At 38.6% G+C, this 23,263-nt stretch overlaps 1 protein-coding gene across 5 annotated transcripts in view; it reads left to right on the top strand.

Moving 5' to 3' along the window:
• MAP3K7 (mitogen-activated protein kinase kinase kinase 7) overlaps positions 1 to 23,263 on the top strand; it is a 70,920-nt gene that overhangs the window by 30,198 nt on the left and 17,459 nt on the right. For 3 of the 5 annotated variants that reach the window (XR_012902602.1, XM_075923896.1, XM_075923898.1), the window contains 5 exons: positions 951 to 1,032; positions 3,649 to 3,800; positions 7,393 to 7,552; positions 11,995 to 12,075; positions 18,494 to 18,561. Coding sequence is in view for 3 of the 5 variants with exons in the window: in XM_075923896.1 (XP_075780011.1) it covers positions 951 to 1,032; positions 3,649 to 3,800; positions 7,393 to 7,552; positions 11,995 to 12,075; positions 18,494 to 18,561 (543 nt within the window). In the remaining 2 variants the exon portion in view is untranslated. Of the gene's footprint in view, positions 1 to 950; positions 1,033 to 3,648; positions 3,801 to 7,392; positions 7,553 to 11,994; positions 12,076 to 18,493; positions 18,562 to 23,263 lie in introns of those variants that run through there. The other 2 variants (XM_075923897.1, XM_014578686.3) reach the window with 2 other exon arrangements.

Genomic DNA, 23,263 nt, shown 5'->3' with positions numbered 1-23,263 from the left:
TCTCATAATGTAGAGATGACCTAAGCTAAACAAGAAGGCTACGTCTACACTGGCCCCTTTTTCGGAAGGGGCATGCTAATTTTGAAAGTGGAAATAGGGAAATGCGCGGGGGATTTAAATATCCCCCGCAGATTTAAATAAACATGTCCGCCGCTTTTTTTCCGGCTTGGGGAAAAGCCGGAAAAAAAGCGTCTAGACTGGCCCAATCCTCCGGAATAAAGCCCTATTCCGGAGGATCTCTTATTCCTACTTTGAGATTCCTACTAAGAGATCCTCCGGAATAGGGCTTTATTCCGGAGGATCGGGCCAGTCTAGACGGACATGTTTATTTAAATCCGCGGGGGATATTCAAATCCCCCGCGGATTTCCCTATTCCCACTTTCAAAATTAGCATGCCCCTTCCGAAAAAGGGGCCAGTGTAGACGTAGCCGAAGTGTTTGAAGGACTAGTGCTATTAAGTCACCGTGGATTTATTCACAACACTTTCAAGATGAGGTTCCATCCTCTCTTCTTAACTGCTGTTGTACTTTCCCTGACACAGCTCCCTCATATACATACACTTGAATAGAATGTGTATCATTCTATACTTATGCTAAATTAAACTGGATGTTGCCTGATTTATGTCCCTGTAAGAAGCTTCCATTATGTTGCATTGTTCTTAGTGCATAACAAATCTTTCTGAAGGCACTTAATAAAAATAGGTTTGGGTTTGTGTGCTTTTTGGGGTGGAGGGAATGCAGAGCAGTATTATGGAAAAGCAAGAATTGAATTGTTACAGATCGTTCTTTAGCAGCAGTCAAACAATATAGCATTCTCAAATTACCTTTTTTTTCCCTCTAGCTACATTCATATAACTAGGGTCTATTTGAGGTCCATGTTATCTATATAGCTGCTGTACGTTTCTGAAAGCATTAATTGTCTTAATACATAACAATTTACTTTCTACATAGTACTTTCCAGGAGCTGATGAACCTCTGCAGTATCCTTGTCAGTATTCAGATGAAGGCCAAAGCAATTCTGCCACTAGTACAGGTATGATTGTATAAATGTAAGTTATCTTCCTCTTCCCGCACTCCCCCCAGCTTCCCCACACACACTTTTTAATCAGGGAAATAAAACAGATCCAAGGATTTTTGTAGAGTGCAGCCTGCAACTCTAATTTTGATTTTGAGCGGTGGGAGATTCAGCACTGTGGTGTAAAGGATCTTAAACCAAATAACAAATATTCAAATCTTGCCTCCTTTAGTCTAATCCCTAGGGTCCATCCAAACTCTGAATCACCTTCTTCCCACGATGCAGAATAAGGGTACATATGAAGGTTAATTTAAAGGGTATGTCTACACTGCAGAGTTTTGTCAGAAAAACAGCCATTTTTCCGACAAAACTTGAGGAATGTCCACACTGCAATTGCATTCTTCCATTTTTCCAGTGTTGATAGGAAAAAGCACAGGTGCCCTGGTGGCCATTCCATCCATAGCAATCACAGCTTACATGAAGAGAGTGTCCATTCAGTCTGGGCGCTCTTTTGAAAAAGCAGATCCTTTTTTTGATGCACTTTTGCAGTGTGGACACTCTTTCAGAAGTTTTTTCAGAAGATGACTTCTGAAAAAAGCTTCTTCCAAAAGAAGCCTGTGGTCTAGACATAGCCAAAGTCAGCTAAGATGTAGAGTTTCCGTTTCTACTTGCATGTTACTAGAGCCCAACTGCCATCTCTCAAATCTTACTCCTGTTTACCCCTAACAGCTGGTCCCGTTGAGCAGGGGTGGGCAAAATACAGCCCATATCCCACATTTTCTTCCAGCCATGATGGCACTCTGGATTGGGGGAAAATGTTTTGGAGCTCAGCGGAGGCACTGAGTCGGCCTATCTATTGCAGTCCCGGCCATACCACTCCTGGGAGCTGACACTGGCAAGCGTGTCTTCGGGTGTCACTCCCAGCACTTTTCTCATAGCTCCCATTAGCTGGATTCTGACAGTGGGAGCTGCAGGGGGAAGCAGCACATGGAAACCCACAGACCACTCCCCCTCCCCTCCCCCTACTCTTCCCCCACCCCCAAGAGACATGCAGAGACATATTTGCTGGCAGCTTTGACAGCATGCAGGCAGCATGACTGCCTGAGGGCCCCACTGCACTGCTAGCTAGGAACCACTTATGGTAAGCACCTCCTGGCCAGAGCCAGTGCCTACACCTTGCACTCCCTCCCTGACCCTGCAACCAGACCCTGCCCAGAGTTCCTTCCCACATCCAAACTCCATTCCAGGTCATACCCCTCTTCCATTAATATGAAAGTGTGGCCTGTGACCACTTAAGTGTACTCCCCTCATAAAAAAAATTATTGCCTGCCACTGCTTTTGAGCATCACTTCTGCACAGGACACACTCGGCAAATTATGATGAAACTACAAATTGTACTGATTAAACTTGTAACTTTTCTTCCTACTACAAAACAAACTTTGTTATCCGACATTCATGGTGAATGGGGGTTGCTGGTTAATAAAATGTTTGTTACTCAAACTATTCAACCAATAGTTCATGAATTTTTCACCATGCGCAAGGATTAGTTGCAGGATGGGATAAATAATATCTGACATTGTTCAGGGTATTGTATGCCAAAAAATGACAAACTTTACTGCTTTACTACAAACTTTACTAACTTTTAATGTCTAAATTGATGCTGGGTGGCTGTTGAATTTTTTTCTGTTTAATTGAAGGAAGAATTGTATTGCCATCTATGACAGATGCCAGTTAACAGTGTGTTCCTGATATTAAAGTGCTGGATAACAAAGCTTGTACTGTAATGTAAAAAGGCCCCAAGTGTGTCGTAAGGAAGGCAAAAAATATCCACCAGATCCTCTACTAATCTTGTCTCAAAGGGGAAAATTCCTTCCTGGTGCACAATGCTGGTGATCACTCAAACTCACAGCAGTGTTTGGAGGGGAAAAATATTTAAATTCTCCCTTTATGAAATTTTGCACTATTTTCCTCATTCTTGTAGCTTAATAACTACAGTTGTTCATGCCTGTCTTCTTCCCTCTGTCCCAAACTCTGACTTTCACTTTTGTGCACAAAGAATATTTTGGGCAAGTAATTTTGAATTGTCCAATAAATTTTATTGCAAAATCCTATCAACTGTCATTTTATACTGAATGGTCTTCGTTAGACAGAATACACAAAATGTGTTTAGCACATAAGTTTAAAACATACTTAAAGTAATGTTTTAGATCTGTTACATGTAATTGTAAATGAATGTTTTAATTATACTTACCCTACAAATCTGTTTTCATTGTACAGTAGGATTCGTGATTTATAAGACTTTATAAGCAAAACTGTCAGTTTTGTTCAGAGTCCACTGGTTTTGTTAATGATTTGAGATTAGTAGCTGAAGTTGACTTTAAGAACAAGGGCAACTTGCTGTTCAAGCAAGAAGAAATACTTTGTTCTGAATTTTTTTGCCTTTGGAGAGATTCTTTAGGGTTTTTTTTAACTTCACTACTGCAGTGATGCAGAGTTTTTGTCAACTGCTTTAAAATTTTACTTTAAAAATTATAAGGTTGCTATTAAGGAGTGAAGAATGAGTAGCTAAATAATTTCAGTTTGATTTAATGTTTTTCAAAGTAGTAATTTAAAAACAAAAATATTTTTTAATAGGCTCATTTATGGACATCACTTCTACAAACACCAGTAACAAGAGTGATGCTAACATGGAACCAAGTGACTTTCAAGGACCTGCCACCAATGATACCATTAAACGCTTAGAATCAAAACTGGCTCAGCAAATGAAAAATCCAACAAAGCAGTCGGTAAGCAAGTGAAAAAAATATTGTGCTTTAAATATAAAATTGCCGTTAGATTAATATAATCATTATAGTAAAACTATGTGCTCTAAAATACAGGATTTTTTTCCTTAACAATAAGCTCTTTTATTCAGTAAAGGACAGTACGAATAATTTTGTACATCATCATCTCTAAATATGTAGTCCACTTTGCATTTACTGATGGTCAGCATCAGATGTTCTTCACGGATTTCCTTTTACAGTTACGTCAATAGAAGAATTAATATCAATGGTGAGGCTTATCTTTAAAAGCAGCTAGAAATTAAGCACACATATAGTCGTCTCTGTAAGACCTAATGGTGCAAAGAGGAAATCATAGAATACTAGAACTGGAAAGGACCTTGAGAGGTCATTAAGTCCAGTCCCCTGCACTCACAGCAGGACCAAGCACCAAATAGATCATGCCTGATGGATGTTTATCTAACCTGTTCTTAAATATTTCCATTGATGGAGATTCCACAACCTTCCTAAGCAATTTATTCTGATGTTAAACCACCCAGACTGAAAGTTGTCTGATCATCAGAGATCCAGGAGAACAATTTTTCTCCCTCATCCTTCTAATACCCTTTTAGCTACTTGAATACTGCTATCACGAGTAAGAAAGGAATGTAAACAGAAATTGCCTTTCAGGGTTGCTGACCACCACTGAGAGAAGAGCCAAATGTTTCCTCCCAGACAAGGCTTCTCAACTGTGAAAGTCCTGGGGACCACAATGATACAGCTCACCTTAAGTGTGGTTGCATATACATGCAAATATCTATGCAAATAGCTTCTTTCACACTTTTGGGCATGAATACAAAGATAAAGGCAAGACTACACAACATGCTGGCCCCATTTAAATCAGTTCTGCTGATATTAATAAAATGCAATATTTACCCAATTTCCACCCACAGAATAGCACTTCTAACGAGCAATGACAGTCCAGGAATTTAACTGCTAAAACGCATATCAACAAAAGACCATTATATTGACTCACCATTATGGAGTGTGTTCCCAGTGGAGGCCATGTTCAAAGGATCCTACCCGTGGGCCGCAAGTTGAGCCCCATATAAACCCAAACTGCACCGCGGGCCACAAACAAGCAGGCCATGGGCTGAGTAGCCTTGCTGAAGGAGATATATTAGTGTGGGAAAGTAAACTACAATGTTAACTAGCTAACAAGCCACTGGTAGTGAGAAAGGAGTAGAAAGCGCAGAAGTAAAGCAGCATCTTCTGGGGAGCAGAAAAAGAGATGATGTGAATGTCGGTAAAATTAAGAGCAAAAGGAGACTGTTCCTTGATCAGGCAGGAGGAACAAAATACGTCACATTAGGTGACTAAGCATGGAGGAACACTAGTGTCTGGTGGGTTTGTTTTTTCTCTGCCAGAACCAGTGAAAGACTGGGATTCCTTAGGTGAGGGAAGGAAGATATAATGGGGCCCAAAAGAAGTATATCTAATCAGAAATGATACTGAGAAGGTAAATCAGGCATCTCTTATTTATCTTTTCTCATAATACATGTTCAGTGAAAGCTTTAGTCAGCAAATTTAAACTGGATGAAAGGAATTGCTTTATAAATAATATGTAAGTGATGTGGAACTCATTGCTCTAAGAAGGCATTCAGACCAAGAGATTGGTATGATTTCCCAAAAAAAAAAAAGAGAGATTACACATGTATTTGAATAATGAAAATATATTCACAGTTTATATTAGGATTGAAAAATAGAGCTACGATAGAACCCCAGTTACAAATAGCTCAGGAATAGAGGTTATCTACAACTCTGAAATGTTTGTAACTGAACATAACATATGCTTGGTCTTTCAAAAGTTTACAACTAAATGGTGTCTTAATACACATCTAAAACTTTTCCATGCAAAAGAAAAATGCTGCCTTTCCTTTTTTAGTAGTTTACATTTAACACAATACTATTGCCTCTTTTTTGGTCTGCTGCTGCCTGATTGTGTGCTTATGGTTCCAAATGTGGCTGACTGGTCTGTTCATAACTCTGCAGCTCATAACTTTGAAGATCTAATGTAAATCTTCAGTGAGTCAAAGCAAAGTTAGGCCAATGCTGAGTGCTTATATAAATCACAACATATTTGGTGCTATCTATACATGCTTTAATTATTGGTTACATGATTTTTGTTTTAAAAATATACAATTTAATTAATAATACTACAGTACAGGTTGGTCCAGCACCCTCAGGACATGACGAGTCCTGGATGAGAGATTTTGTCAGACCAGGGCAGGTCATTTCTGTCTGTCGTCGTCGTCCCATCTTCCTCCTCCCCCCCGCCACCCAGCCTCCCAGCCTGCTCCCACTCTTCTCCGCCCCCTCCTGCACACACACACACACACACACACAGTGCTGGTCCCTGCTTCCCTACCAGCTCCTGCTGCTCTACTGGGCAGCTCCGCCACTTCTACATGCTAGGTTCCTGCTGTTTCATTGGGACACCAGACAGCCTGCTGCCACCATGCGCTGTACAGCCCTGGCACGCACCTGGCTCCCGCTGCCCTACTGAGCAACCTTGCTAGGAAGCCCTGCTTCTATGTATTAGGTTCCCAGGTGCTAGCCCTCTACCAAGACTCTCTAGTCCTGGAACATATGTGGTCCTGCCAGACCACGGATGTTCCCAGACCTGATTTAGAGAGTTTCAACCTGCATAAGTATTTTCTACAGAAATATACGGGGGTGGAGGGGAGTTTCCCTCATCACTGTTCTCTTACCCTTGTATTCAGAAATCAGAAGTTAAGCTCAGAAGTTGATGCTTAATTTTTCTGGAGTAACATTTGTTTTAAAATTAGGACTGTTGATTAATTGCAGTTAACTCACTTGAGTAACTAAAAAAATTAATCCAGATTAATCACAATTTTAGTCACACTTTAATAAAATACCAATTTTAATTTAATAAATATGTGGATGTTTTACTACATATTCAATCATATCTGTTTCAGTTACAACACAGAATAAAAAGTATACAGTGAACACTATATTTTTATTACAAATGTAAACATGATAAAGACATTTTTTTTTCAGATCCCCTCGTATTAGTACTGTAGTGCAGGGTCTTTATCATGAAAGTGCAACTTACAAATGTAGGTTATTTTTGTTATATTGTTTTGTTTTTGAGTGCAACTCTGTAAAATTTCAGAGCCTATAATCCACTCAGTCCTACATCTATTTCAGCCAGTTACTAAAACAAACAAGTTTGTTTAAATTTATGGGCCATAATGCTGCCTACTTCTTATTTACATTGTCACCTGAAAGTGAGAACAGAAATTCACATCCCACTTCTATAATCAGAATTGCAAAGTATGTACGTGTCAGATATGCTAAATATTTGGATGCCTCTTTATGCTTTCAAGAGGATATGCTTCCATGAAAAAAATGTTAATTAAATTTGTGACTGAACTCCTTGGATGAGAATTGAATGTCTCTTACTCAGTTACCCACATTCTGCCATATATTTCATGCTGTAGCACACTCAGACGATGACCCTGTACATGTTGTTTATTTTAAGAACACTTTTACTTCACATTTGAACAAAAGAAATTAAGTTAACTTTCTTTAATAGGGGGACCCTGGTCGTTTGAGTTTACCTCCATCTCGTGGGAGCAGCGTGGAAAGCTTATCAGATGTTCGTGGACGACCACAATCAACTCTTGTTTCAGGAGAAAGCAAGCGGATGAGTGCTGACATGTCCGAAATAGAAGCAAGGATTACTGCTACCACAGGTAAAAATAAATAAGTTGGGGGCAGAGAACAGTGAAAAGTTGCTGAAAGTAGTATGAAATTATGTGCACATTAAACAATGTTTCTCTTAAACCTACTTTTAATAAGATGATCCCCGGTAAATATTATTTGGGCATGGCTTCCTTATTAATCTATCCATTATTTTTTTTTTAAGAATTTATATGAATAGGCCTGGCAGAACTTGATTTTTGGCTTTTGTATTTTTGATAGTTAATATAGATTCATTTTTAATTTTTGTAGTTTTGCCTTGTTCCTATGGTCACAAGAAATTAAGAGTGGTTTGAGCTAGGAGTTTGGATAGGTCTGAAAATAGAATTTCAGGGAGCTCCTGGCATGACTCAGTTCACCAGGCTTAGCCCCTGGCAGGGCGCCAGAGACTTTATTTGCCTGTGCATCTTCAGGTACAGCTGCTTGTAGCCCTCGTTGTCCACAGTTGGCCATTCATGGCCAACAGAAGCTGCTGGTCCCCTGCCTCCTGCTGCTTCTACTAACTTTCATATGGTACAAATGAGTGTGCAGTCCTAGTCAGGAATCTCTGCTCCATCAGATAAGGCTGTGTGGAAGACAACCCCCAACCCAGCCCTGAATAGTGGGGGCGGCCATGGGGCCAACAACACCCAGTCTCTGCAGGCCCCTGATGCAAGCAAAACTACAGTGCTGGTGGAGCTAAGCAGGGACCCCCTAGCACTTGTGTCTAGTGAAAAAGTGGCTGAGACAATAGGGTTGCAGAGGGCTCCCTATGCTGCTGAAGGGCCAGTGATACCCAGTCTTTGCAGGTGCAAGGAAAGTTGTGACCTAGCCAGACAAAGCAGAGACCTCTCCCCACCCCAGGTTTATGAGGAATAGAATGATGATTCCCTGTCCCTGTGGGAGGCTACCTTGCTGCTGAATAGCTCCGATCTTGGGACAGAGACATTCAGCAGAGTAGCTTCCTTTCTCTGCTCTGCCCCACCTGGATCACAGGCTGATGGGATCCACTGTCCCTGACCTCATATTGTTTCCAGGGGAGTCTTATACAGCTTTCCTGTCACAACCCTGCTTATTCCTTCTCATGGCAGCAGGGCACTCTGTGCTGCAATACCAGTGAGGTCAATTCCTGCATGTACAAAGTATGGGGAGAAGTTACACTTGTACCAGCTGTTACTGATGGATGTTTTTCCTCAGTTTTAGTATCTCAGTTATAATCAACATTTATCAATCTCTATCAATTTAAATAAAATCCTGCCAAGTCTAGTTATAAAAAACCCAGCTCCTTTCACATTTAGCACTCAGGCCTGAAAGAAGGTGTTATTTTTTAAAATATGTGTAGTTTAAGATTACAGAAAAGATTTGACTACATATACAGTGGATAAGTCAGATTTTGCTTGCATTTTGTAAATTTGTGATTCTTTCATTTGAGCCTTCTTTCATTAATGCAAGTTAAAACCTCTGCTTCTGAGTGTTACTTTATTCATTGTCATTTTTATTATTTGAATTACTTTTCATTCAAACTATATTTTAAAATTTTGTAAATGCAGTAGATAGATTTTTAAAAGCAATAATATTTCCACCGGTAAACTGAAAAGTAAGTTTTGGCGGAAAAGAAGTGCAAATTATTAATATAGTTATGCTGTTGAAAAGATCAGATATAAATATAACCCTCTTGTTTCAGAGAAACAGAAGTTGGGTGTCTTTGTAAAAATGTTTAGCTACACATATTTTGCCAGGGTGCAAAAGCTGCCCCATTATTTATATGATAAATTATTTATGTATGATGAAATTTAGGGTACTAGCCATATTTAAATGCATAATTTTACAGCAAAGGCAGAGCAGGTGAATGTTTTCCCAATAAGCAAACTAACAAAACATTATACCTGGCAGGCACTGTCTGTTTTTTAGGTCCCGTTTTCACGGTTTATTAACTTATTTCATAATTGTAAATGTTTCTTTGTATTAACATATGTCCTTAGTAGGGATGTCAGCAGTTAACCGGCAGCCCAGCCAAGCCCACCGCCCTATGGGCTAGGGGTGCTCCAGCCCAGCCAGGCCCTCCACATGGGGGGCAGTCTAGCTCAGCCAGCTGGAGCAGTCTCTATCTGCAGTGCGGTGGGCCCCCACCCTGGAGATCCCAGTTAAACAGGATTTTACATCTCTAATCTTTAGATTTACCGAATCCGAGCACAGTGAATACCAGTTAGACATTATCTTTTTGAGCCAATATTTTTGTATCACCATGAAAATTTGTAGTAGTCATATTAGTATGTACTTGGTATTCTGACTTTCTTGTGTACCATGACCATTAAACTCATTTTCCTGAGTTGAATAAGGTTTTTCCTGTAGTAATGTCCAAAGGCTTACTGTGATATGCACTGTACATACGTGTGGGATGACATAGGCCAGGTCTATACTAGACCCGGAAAGTCGGCTTAAGGTACCCACGTAAATAACATAACCTAGAGTCAGCATACCTTAAGTCAAGCTTGGTGCTGTCTGCACACCGGGAGAGCGACGGGAGCAAACACTCCCGTCAACTTTCCTTACTCTTTGTGAATCGAGGAGTACCAGCATCGACTGGAGCACCCTCAACGTTTAATTTAGCAGGCCCTTACTAGACCTGCTAAATCGAACACTAGAACGCCAACATGGTAAGTATAGATGTGGCCTTAGTCCCTGTCCTAAAGCGTTTATAGTCTGATTTGAATATGATAGTATCAGTTTAGGATTACTGGGGGTTTTATTACAGGTTGAACATCTCTGGTCCCCTAAATGTTTCCTTGGAGCCCAATAAACAGTTCAAGTGTTGGCAATGTTACTAGACGATATTGATCTCCCATGGTTCGACACAGGTCCGGTCCAGAGAGTTGACGGGCTAGAGATGTTCAGCCTGTATTCTTGTAACTTGTGGACTACAGTTACTTCCTGATAGCCCTCATCCATATGTTGTTGAGAGATGTATTCAGGAAGGGTCTGACAACCTCAAAGCAATTGTTGTCTTTACCTAACAATAATCTGGAGTGTTTTGATTCATTTTAATATTGTGGGCCTCATTGTCTCTCTCACTGGTATAGAACAAATGTAACTCATTTGACCACCCGCTGTGAGTTTGGAATCAGCCCAGTGAATCTTCCTTAACTGGATTCTTTTAAGTGATACCACTAATTATATCCAAGTATTGTGTTCTGAGATTTTGCTATGGCTGTTTTTTTATTAATTTTCCTTAAATAAAGTTAGTTGATTCGACTGGGACAAGTATTAGGAAACAGCATTCATTTCAGGCAGTGACAAACTAGTAGAAATCAGGCCACGCAAATCTCGGGCAGGTATTGTGATTTAAGCTGGAAACAGCAAACAGTGGTGATTTCTTAATCACATTAACTGTTACAGAGAACAACATAATACGATCCTGGACAAAGAAATTGTGTTGCTATGTGAGGATAAGGCTATCATCAAGAATAAATAAATCAAAAAGTATTTTAAGAATTATCTAATCCTCTTGTTCCATCTATTATTAGACTTGCCACAGAAACAAATCAGGCGGTGTATATTTGTCAGTCACTGAGTTCTTTCAGGTAAACATGCCAGAGCAGTTTTTGGGAGATGCATTCACAAATCTATTCCAAATGAAACATAGTTAATCTTTAAACTATAGGTCTTTATTTTACCACTGCTTCCTCTTATCACATGTGGCAAAATGAACTTTTTAAAGTATGTTTTATGCTCTTGGGTGTGACTAGAATAACTACATACTCCACTTCAAATATGGGATATTTTTTTGTTTTGTTTTTCAACAGTCCCATGAATGGGGTGCTTATTCTAAAGTAGTTAGGTTGGTAGGCAATGGCCACTTTTACAAAACAGCAAACGTTTAGTCAGAGGTCACCTTATAAACTCTTGAAGCAATTCTTCAAATCTTGCAATATTAAAGTGAGCTTATCTTGAATATCACTTGGATTTCACTTTACAGAAGATGACAGTTACAGAAATTAAATTCATGCTTACTCACCATGAAAATGTAAACTTATTTATAAACAATGTTAGCCTAGGACTAGAAAAAAACTCATGCTGTATTATACAGCTTGAAACAATTTAAAAAGTACGATATGCAGGTGAACTGAAAAAAGTGATATATGTCTTCCATTCTCATGGTTGCACTTTTGGTTTTTTTCCCCTTCCTCATTGCCATGCTGCTTTGTCTGAGATCTGTGTTGCTAACTACAGCTAATTATGTTGTATTGACTGCTAGTTCTGTTTTGCTTTTAACAATTTCTTTACTATTTTTAAGCATGAATAGAAAGCTATGCACTTTATTCTGTGTGACATGTTTTGCATGTAGTTTAGTTTAACAGCAGTTTATGAAAATTGCAGTGTCATGTATTTAATAATTTGCTGTGTTACCGTTGTAGCTATTTGCATGTGTATTGTGTGTGTGTATGTGTTTTTTCAGCCTATTCCAAGCCTAAACGAGGCCATCGTAAAACTGCTTCATTTGGCAACATTCTGGATGTCCCTGCAGTCGTCATAACAGGTATCACAGACCACATGAGTGGGTCTATTGACTAAGATGATGGAATAATGATCACATTATTTAAAAAAAAATACTTTTTGCTCCAGTTCGCATAGGGTGCAGATGAAAACCATAAAATAAACCCTTAATGGATGCCCTTGTTTAAAAAAATTAAAAGCTTGCCAGTGTGCAGTCCCCTTTTCCTTGTGTTTCAATTGGTTAGGCTTGAGCCCTTGGCTGGACTGCATTTCTTGGTACTTAAGACCATCCCCCATATGAAGCAAATTGCAGAGAGAGCCTGTATGTGCAGTATTTTAAATATACATGCACTGTCATTGGAGCAGGACTTGGAACTTATGTCTCCCCCATCCTAAATGAGTGCCTTGCCCACCATAGAGTCATTCTTACTCTCTGGCCCAAAGACTACTCTCTGTTGTCAAGAATGATTGCACCAACTTAGGTAGCAGGGGGTTGATATTTGGCTGGATGGATGAATGAAGGGAATGTTGTTTTATGGCTGGAGGGAGTACAGGGAATGAAAAGCACTGCAAAAGGGTCAGTGTGGTCTGACTCATCCCCTGAAAATACAGTGTTTAAAAATGGCAGCTCCCTGAAGCTTCCCTTTTTACACAGAGCAAGCTGAGGCAGATCCCACCCTCCCTCCCCTTTAGATGATAAAATATCAGATTTAGTCAAGACTAGGGGTGTTAAAATGCACTTAAGTAAACATGTAACTGCTGTAAATTTCAGCAATTACACGGTTACATACGAGAGAGTGAGGGGACAGGCAATGGCTTCCTGCACATACTGGCTTCTGCCTGCCCTACACATACCTGTGTATCAGAGGCATGAGGGACAGGCAGCTTCCCATACATACTGGGAGCCTGCATGTAACTGTGAAGGTTGACCAGTGAGCCAGGGCTCATTGATTAACTGTGTACACGGTTACACGTTCATATTCCTAGTCAGGACTTGAACATAAGAACGGCCATACCAGGTCAGACCAAAGGTCCATCCATCTAGCCTAGTATCCTGTCTTCCAACAGTAGCCAATGCCTGATGCCCCAGAGGGAGTGGACAAAAGAGGTAATCATCAAGTGATCACTTTCTTATCATCCATTTCCAGCCTCTGACAAACAGAGGCTAGTGATACTATTCCTACCCATTCTGGCTAATAGCCATTGATAGACCTAACCTCCATAAACGTATCTAGTTCTCTTTTGAACCCTGTTAAAGTCCTGATCTTCTCAACATCCTCTGGCAAGGCGTTCCAGGGGCTGACTCTGCTCTGCTTGGGGGGGAAAAAACTTCCTTTGTTTTAAACTTGCTACCCATTAATTTCATTTGGTAATCCCTAGTTATGTTCACTCTAGTTCAGACTCAGTGTTGTCATCTATGAGCAGTATATTTGCTTCCAAACTCTTACAGTGCAGCCAGGTTTTCCTCTAAAATCCTCAAGATGGCAGCCCCAACATTCTTTTATTGTTTTTACCCCTTGCTTTCCCTTTCCAGAAAGCCTTCACCCTCTTAACTTCACCTTAAAAAAAGAACAAACAAACAAACAAAAACTCAATTTTGTTAACTTCCACCAGTGTTAAAATGTTTACAGATCCTTATTAATAGACTGACAATTAGATGTAGAATATACAAAATGTAACTCTTTATCCAAAGAGCTTTGCAAACTAGATATACAGATCTCTTACTAGCCACTGAAATAAAGCTATGTCCAGGGTAGATAACAGCAGAACTTTACATCGTTTTGGGACAATGTGCAGACTACCCTATTTAAATAAAGCTGTCAGAGTAATTCAAGGTACACCAATTTCCCTAACTAGAATTTGGCTAGGGCACAAGGACCAACACCCTTTCTCACCTACCAGTGTTACAGGATTTCAAATGACTACATTTAGTTAAGCATTTCATTTTGCATCTTATCCAAAGGATTGCAAAGGTGCTCCATAGTACTTCTGAGGAATTGAAACAGAACTGACTTAGTGCAAGAGCTACCTCCCAAATCACCATTTCTTATGTCTGTGTTTTACTTGGAGGTCTCATATTGATGGACTGATCGGGCTATTTAGTTTAAGTATGCAATAGCTGAAAGTGAAAAATATATATCAAAGCTCTTTGTCCTGCAAACACCCAAACTCTTGTCCTTTCTAAATGCTTTTCAAACACATTTTAAATGAGTATAATCGTCATTTATCTGAGATACTGACGCTTAAAATCACTAAATCCTGAGTTTTCCATTAGTATTCAAATCTTTTTAAAAAATGAGTAAAATGGATTTGATACTCATTTCCAATTAACTGTTTGATAACTAATCTTCAAAGGTAGTTATATGTATGTATTCATATGAACATACAAAAGCACAACTGAGTTCCAGCAGATATAGCATAACCACTGCAAACCAGTGTTTCTAAAAAGTCTTTCAACAAGATAAAAACCATGGCCCACCAATGTTTTGAAGTATGTATTGAAATACAATGCATAATACAACCAAGATAAGTAGGCCAACAATTTTAAAAAGTTGGCAGTCAGGAAATATCTGATAAATCTTGTTTACGTTATAGTATTCATACACTGGCAACTCCATTTGTGTGTTTACAGCCAAAAGTGCTCAAGTTATGTTATATCATTAACTAAAATGCCAGACTACCAAAGTGAGGCTTATTGAGTTTATAGTACTGTGGTCATTAGTACCGTGTAAAGCATAATTTCTCAAACCATGAAGTCCCTCCCCCAGAGAAGTTAGACAGGTCCCAAATCAGTTTAATATATAACTGCAGCACAGAATAAATACAGAGCTTTGGTGAAATCTGTATCATTGATGATGTACATCTCACAGGTGTGTCTTGAGGATGGAGATTAAGAGCATTAGTTGATATTTTGAAAATTATCTATATAAAAACTGTAGAAATGCATAGATGCATTAATGTCTGCTATGCCAATTTTCTTCATTTTGTCAAACTGATAGCACTCCTATGTAGTCATCAGTAACACATCTACAGTTTTTCAGTTTAAATAGCCTTAAACTTTTGGATACACAATGAAAACAAATGTTGATAACTAAAATTACAGCGCACACTGCTAAATGTGATTTGGAGATAAATTACACAGTCAGTAATTAATGCAAAATAAAATATGCTTTTATAAACTTGCATTCCTTTTTTTAGAATGTCCAGCTTCTGTCCCTCATTTACAAATGACTTCACTTAAACAGTTTTTCAGGTGAGATATTACCTTAAACAAAATCTTTTGTACAGATTTGCTTTAAAAGAAAAGAGTTAAACCAAATTATTAGATACCTCTTTAATATTAAGGGTAGTATTTTTTCAGAGGCCTTAGAATATGTTCACCGTGTTCATGAGTATTGCATTTTTAAAGAAGGAAATGCAAACTTTCAAGCCTCCCTGAATTGGATTGGCATGGAAAACTTTGTGCACATTAGGAGATGCACAGGACAGGAAAAAGTCCACATTTCTATACATATAAGGGAAAATACGCCTTCTAAAAGCATGCCATAAAGGAATCGTACTACATACACCTATGGTCTTCAGTTGAGATATTCCTCTTTGTATCTTAGCATCTAAGAAGGTATGCCAGCAAAGGTACTCTAAGGAACACCTGGATTGAAGTATTATTTAGATGGTGACAGGGCTGTGCATCAGAGAATATTTTCAGGACAAAGTGCCTGAGAGAGAACTTCAAGTTCCACTGAAGGGTCTTGCTCCAGGTGAAGTTAGAACTTCCTCTTTATGTAAAAGTTAACTAGGTTGAGGGCTTTAAGGGGGAGGAGGGCAGAGGGAGATTTTCCTTTCTAGTGTAAATTAATTAATATTTATTTAATATTTATTAAATTTGTGTATTAAATATGTATTTATTTATGTATTTAAAATATTGGCCTTATGCAAAATACATAATAGTAACATTACCAGACAGACCCTATGTATTAAAAATGCTGACAGTGATTATATTAAGGTAACATGTTACATGCAGGAAAAAACTACCTTAGAACCAATAAGATAGCAAAATGAAGCACTGAGAAGTTAGGAAAGGCTAGATTTTTAAGGCTGCCAGTGCAACCTTATTTCTGTCCTCTTGTGTATAAGAATTGTTAGCAGGGGAAGTCTGTAGCAGATCCAGGAATAGAATCCAGCTTTTCCTGAATCCCAGCTTGGTGCCTTTAAAATTCATACAAACATATTTTTCCTTTTGAAGCCCTCTGCTTCATTCATAGATTATGCTGCATTGAATGGGGGCATCAGTCTCTGTAGAAATATAGTATGTGTTCAAATAATTTAAAACTGTAGAGTAAGAGAACATTCAAAACAACTTTAAAAAAAAGTATAGACTAGAGCTAATTATTTAAAGTCAAAGAAATGTAGTCTATGTTCATATTCCTGAATTGACATTAATCTTGATTCTGGAGCAACAAGTATTTGTTGATTTGCAATCTTTGTTTCTCCTTTGTCTGAACATTTGCCAGATGTCTGTAGTATTTACACTAATTAAAATGACATTGCCTAATAGAGCTCGCTTTTGTCTCATGCTACTACTAACTTGGAGATTTCTTACTAATTATAACACAATCAACTAGTCGTCTTTTCTTGCCTTCAAAAAGTGTTCATTTTTACTTCCACCCCACCCTGATTATTTTAATTTTTTGGCAACTATCATCTAATGTTTCAGCAACACATGTGCCGGGTTCTTTAAATTCACAAATGTTGCTAATCTGAAATGAGAATTCCAGATATTTTTGCAAGCTTATTTCAGATGGGCTAATTTTAGAATGGTGCTGTTGAATGAAATGTGTACATAATTGTTGTATCAGTCATGGGGAGCTCATCTATATCTTGAGTTCCAAGATGAGTTGCCACTACTATCAACAGTATAATTCTTCCATTTATGAGTAATCCTGTTTTAATGGCCAATTAGTTATATTAAATGGAAGAGTTTAATAATTCTTACTGAGTGCCTTGCAGAATAACCGTTCACTTACAACATTAAGCCTCACAACATCACTTTTGCATTGGTAAGTATTAGGGTAATTCCCCAAAATTACTGATGTAGAAAACTAAATTACTAAGAGGTTGTAAATTGATTTCCTGTCTAATTATAAACAGGGTCAGAACTGAGAATATTATACCACTTTCAGACAGCCTTGTCCCATTCTCTCATCTATAAGCTGTTTTCTCTCATGTATTTTTATAGCCTCTTGCATTTAATGTCAAATGACAAACTGGTGAAGAAGGTACTAAGAATTTTGCATTTTCTGATAGTGTGTTTCTAGAAGAGATCAGACTGCAGTTGAAGAACTTCATAATTTGTGATTTCTTGAACTGCATAGATGAAATTAGGTAGCCAGTTTCACCTTTTGTTTTAATTGGTGTGCAAATAAACTTATATTTAGAAAGTTTGCAAAGTCATATTGGAACAATATGTAAATGTCTAAGTTTAAAAAATGAGCTGCATGTTACAAAACATTGATTTATTTTCTGACTGTTAAAGAGTATGAGGGTAGATGTTGTAAATGTTACAGTACGCATTCTCAGTGCTGTTCTAGTAGAAAGTTATATAATGCAGGTTGAAGACCAAGAATTCTGAGTATTGTCAGCTGTTACTCATAATATTTTGGTGTTTCCTTTTGGACAGCTGACCTGTCATGTTAGGAGTCCATATAAACAATATTAAAAAATCAAAGTTGAGGGAAATTCAGTTGCTTAATGCATAGTATTTTACATAAGATTTAATTTCATAAACATTTATTTGATGGTATACCAGTATTAACTTTTCAGTTCTCACTAGTGGATAATTACTAATGGGTAGAAAGAAAACAGAAAAGATTATGACATTGTGTTTAGTAGATTAATATGTGATTTAGATAGAAAACCCCTATGCTGATTTTCAGATTAGGAACTGTTTATGCTCATAAAAAGATGACCAAGAGCTTTCATTTTGACTTGAGGTGAAACAAGTTTTCTTCTAGCTTCTTAATATAAGTGACAGGAACATAACATAGACAGAAGGCTTTGCTGTGTGCTACTTTAGAGGACAACAGGTTAGAGCTGGCAGCATCTTATCGTAGCAGCCTTGCTCTAGAAATGCCCATAACGTAACTCACTTGAAATAGATGTCGTCATCAGCCTCAACCTCCAAGTGCTAAGCCTGTTAAAACACATGTGACAGAAGATGGTGGAGTACAGTGCAGAAGCTATTCATGTGGTAGGAGTGGTTATTGTATTAGGAGATACTTTATGTTGACAGGCCAGCATTTTTTGAGTTAAAATTCTGCAGCTGTCTCTCTCTCTCCCACTTTCTCTCTGTGGATTTGTACAAATTCCAAGCTCCTGCTGCAATAGTCGCACCCTTCTTATTTTGTTTCTGAGCAGATTCTAGTGTTTTGTTTTGTCTCCCCCCCCCCCCCCCCCCCCCCCAGGAGGAAACGGACAACAGAGACGGAGATCCATTCAAGATCTTAGTGTTGCTGGAACTGAATCCAATCAGGTAAAATCTTTCAGCCCGTGGCTTCTTTATTTGTCTTTCATGAACATTTAGGTGAAATCAACAGTTATCTTATACTATGGAGAGCTGGTCTTTTAAACTTTGTGTGATTAGGGATCATTTAATTTACAAATTATAGTGCCTCTTTTACCACCTAAAATAAAACATGTGAAAGGGCAGATTATGAAAGATGTCTAGGTGCCAGTTTCTTGGTTATAACTTGCGTAAGTAGCACATGTAACATTCAAAAACATTTTTTGTTTGTGCATGCTGCATAATTTTGTATGTACTAATAATGAACCTCAACGTAGTATTATCAAATCTAAATCATTATGGTGATATCTCTCCACTTTTTTTTTGGATTAAAATGTAATAGCAAAGTAACATAGCAAGGTCTTGCTCCTAAGACGTCAATACTTTTACAAGATATTTGCTAGTATCTATTGCTTTTTGTGTCATGGTGTCTGGATACCATGGTAACAAGCATAATGATACAGTCTAAAGTATTAAATGTTAAAATTAAACAAGATATGTCTCAAATGCCAGAGTACAGTTAGTGTTGCGTTAGCCTTGTTTCTTTTGTCTTGTTCATTTAATTGCTAATTTGTCGATGTTGGTAATTCACAGTGAGTTTTTGATCATTAGTGTGAATTAGCAAGGTTCTACTGTAATTTTAAGATCCCTGCTGTAGTTTGAACATGGAAAAATAGGAGCTCTGTGTGATAATCAGGTTAATCAGGTTTCCATATTAAACAGGCTACTGCAGTAATCCAAAATAGGTGGTAATTTTAGGGGTGTATACTCATCAAAGAGATTAACATTTGATCTCTCTTCAGTTTCATGAAGTGTTGTAGCAACACAAATCTTGTCCTATCCCCAAAATCTAGTTTGTCTAGTATATTTGTGAATATGTGCATAGATCAGAAGAAAACGGGATCAATTTTTTAAATTCAGAACACTTTCATTGTACATAGAATGTAAGCAGGGCTTTTTAAAAGAATTCTACAAATACAAGCACAGTAATAAATCATTCTCCGTTTATTTAGTCATACAGTGTAATTAAAGAAAGGATTTGAAACTGAACAATTTTTACTTACTGCTTTGTAATATGTTTACCTGTTTTATAATTAAGGTTTGAGTGCATGTCTGTCTCACCCATATGACACTGTATTGTGCAGTATTAAATATTTTGATGCAGGTTGTTTTATTTTTAACTTTCAGTTCTTTTTGTGGGGGGTTTTTTTGCGGGGAGGAGGGGCATTTAAAAATGATTGTTTGCAGGTACCAGATAATACCAGTAAGCTAGAAATATAGCATCTGTATTGGATCTTTTTAACTCTCGTACACCCTGCCTTTGAAAGCTGCTTGTGCTACATTCTTAGGGATTCTAGTTGTGTTCCTGCCAAATAATTGTTCTCTTGACCAGAATAGTAGCAAAAGTCTTTTTCACCCCAGTTTTCTTCTGGTACCTTTGTACAGAGAGGAAAATGTGGAGTTGGAATAGCTTTCACATTTTCCCATTTTTCCCTCCTACCTCTGCCAAGCTAAGGGTTAGAAATCTGTAACTCTTTTGTTTTACATTTCTGCTAAGTCTGTCAATCTGAAACTCTCTTCAGACTTTTTTTTTTCATTTTGAAGTGCTCTAGTACACATTTGAATAATAGTGAAGCATACAAGATAACTAGAATAAAATAACACCTCAAATGTCATAAAAATACACAGTGGATAACATTTTAGACTTTCGGTTTAAATAAGTTTTTGCTTTTGAGGTAGATTGAACGGAAAGCAATGAGAGCCTTAGAGATAGACTTTTCAATTTGTAATACCAAGTCAAATCTTTTTGGTCCCCAAAAAAATGAGTGCAAAAAGCAAGCTTGACTCCTAGATATTGCCCTCTTCAGTTTTCACTCGAGTGGGTCTTTGTCCAACTAGCTCAGTGGTTCCCAAACTTTTCGGCATCATGCCTCCCTTTTGATTTTTGAGAAACCCTCACGCCCCCCACCTCTTCTTTACCATCATCCAACCTCAAAATTTAACAAAAAATTCAAAAAATTCAATTTGTAATTTAAAATTAAAAATAAACACAAATAGTTTTTCTTGGCACAAAAATTTAATAAAAATGTAATTTAACATAAGAAATAGTACTAACAAACTGAATTTAATGTGAAGGATGATGTGTTTTCTTCACGATTTTGGAAATCCTAGGTTTGAAAGATGTAAGTGCGAAATGCAAATCATTTTTGACATCCAGTCAATTTTTTTGTTTTTAATGTGACTAAACTTGAAAAGCTTTTTCCACAGAGGTACGTTGACGAAAATGGAATAATACATAGTGCTTCTTCTCCAACTTTTGAGTACATTGGGAAATACTTTATCCAAAATTCCTGTGTTTTTGAAATTCTTTCTCACTTGAATCATATTTTATTTTGAGTGATTGTTCTTGCAATACTTCTGGCAATTAATCAACATCAACGTTGAATGCATTGCATACTAATTTATGAATGGGGTCTCCAGAAAAGTTGTCTGTAAAATAGCTGATGAATTCGTCAGCCAGGCAGTCCAGATGAAACACTATTTTGTTCTTCACATCCTCTTTACAAACTTCTTGGAAACCTTCATTTTCAGCGAGTGATGAAAATGTCGGAAAAGACAAAAAGTTAGGCGTCTGAGCTTGTGTTTGATGTTTCCAAAGCTGGATTTTTACCATAAATACTTTGATGGCATCATAGTGCACTATAATGTTTGCAGCATTGTTTCCTTGCAGCTTCAAAATGTTCAAAGATTAAAAAATGTCCATCAGGTATGCCAGTGAAAGTTCAAATGTTTGGTTTGTAAATATCTCTCTCCTTTCTTCTGTTGATTGAGGAAAAATTCCACTTTGTCTTTTAGTTCGAATAATCTCAAAAGCATGTTAACTTTGTAAAGCCATCGTACTTCCGTGTGAAACAAGAGTTTTATGATCTGCTCTCAAATCTATGCAAAGAGCATTAAAAAATCTCATAATTAAAGCACTGTTCTTCACAAAATTGACAACTTTGATGGCCAAATTCAATGAGTCACATAGGTCATCTGGATGGGTTTTAGTGGCTAATGCTTGTCTGTGTATAATGCAGTGAGTTGTGGTTACGGCTGGATTTTTTTTCTTTCACCAACGTCACAAATCCAGAGCGAGAGCCAAGCATTGCTAGAGCACCATTTGTGCATACCCAGACCAGTTTTTCCCATGAAAGTCTAATTTCTTCAAAAAAGTTGGAAATCATTTTCGTAATATGAAAAGCCTTTTATGTGGTCATCAATTTCTTCGAAAAAAGCAGTTCTTCTTTCACAGTTCCATTGTTAATGAATCAAATGTAGACAAGCAACTGACAGTATTGTGCTACATCAGTGGTATCGTCGCACTTAATTGCAAAAAAAGGAGAAGCCAACACTGCCTCCACAACTTGAAGTTTAAGATCTTTCACCAGTTCATCGAAATGACACTTCACGGAATTGTCAGAAAGCAAAACTTCCAATAGATTTTTCTTGCTTTCGACACCAAGCACAATATCAGCTGCTTTCAACAAGCAAGAGTGTCTCTGATTATGTGCGCTTTCTTGGCTTTAGTGATGAGCAATGACAGTTCATAAGAAGCTTCTATCACTTTGGCCGATGCTTGATGAAAAGCTCCGGTAGTGTCCAGCTTCATGCGTTTCAAAATTTGAAGTTTAGTAGCAAAAACTCTTTTGGTTTCTCTGTCAAAGCACAGTGGTTCGTCAAGTGTCGCTCAGGATGGCTAAGAACTGTGTGGCATACTACGCATTGAGGATGATCAATCTCATTTTTTTTCCATGACGGTGAAGCCATACTTAATGTAGTCTTCATTGTACAGTAAAACTTCATTAGTCCCGCATCCAGTTGTCCGGCACTCCTGATAGTCCGGCATCAACTGGAACCCGGAACTGCTCGGGTGAGCCGCTCTCACAGCCAGGCCGCAGTGACCCGCGCCATTCCACTCACAGTCCCCAGCACACACAGCATCCGGCCTGCACGTGCTAGCAGCCAGCCGCAGAGCACAGGCATCTGCTTCGGGATCCGGACATAAGGTTGGGGGAAAAGGGGGATTGGGTGACAGCAGAGAGGGGAGGTGTTTGGCTCTGGGGAAGGGGGCGTAGGGTACCCGTGGGATTTTGGGCAGGAGGAATGGTGCTTGTGGGGGGTTTGGGCAAGGGGCAGACCCAGGCTAGTAGATTGTGTGCTCCAGCCCCGGGGGCTGGTGGGAGGAGGAATGGAGCACTTGTGCATGCTCCTCATTGCGGGGGGGGGGGGGGGGGGGGGTGGAGTGGGCCTGAGGCTCAGATATGAGATCCAGGCAAGCCAGGTGCTGCATCTAGCTCCTGGGCCTGAGATTCTCCACCCCTGCGCTACAGCACTGTTTGCTTCCATTCCCTGTAAACCCTTGTGCTGCCCACACTGCATTGGTTGCCCATGAAATGATAGATGATCTTCACAATGCTGGTTACAGTCTATAAAGCCTTAAATGATTTAGACCAGTGGTTCCCAAACTTTTCGGCATCACGTCCCCTTTTTGATTCTTGAAAAACCCTCACTCCCCCACAGCAAAACTTGTTGAGCAAAAAAAAAAGGTGGGGGGGACTGACCAGGGCAGCAAAACTTGATGGGGGGGCGAAGGGGGTCTGGGTTGCCTCGCGCTCTCCCTGGAATTTCC

Source organism: Pelodiscus sinensis, chromosome 3 (assembly GCF_049634645.1).
Source record: "Pelodiscus sinensis isolate JC-2024 chromosome 3, ASM4963464v1, whole genome shotgun sequence".
Taxonomy (NCBI): Eukaryota; Metazoa; Chordata; order Testudines; family Trionychidae; genus Pelodiscus; species Pelodiscus sinensis.
The sequence above is the reverse complement of the archived record's forward strand: the minus strand, read 5'-3'. Positions and strand labels throughout refer to the sequence as shown.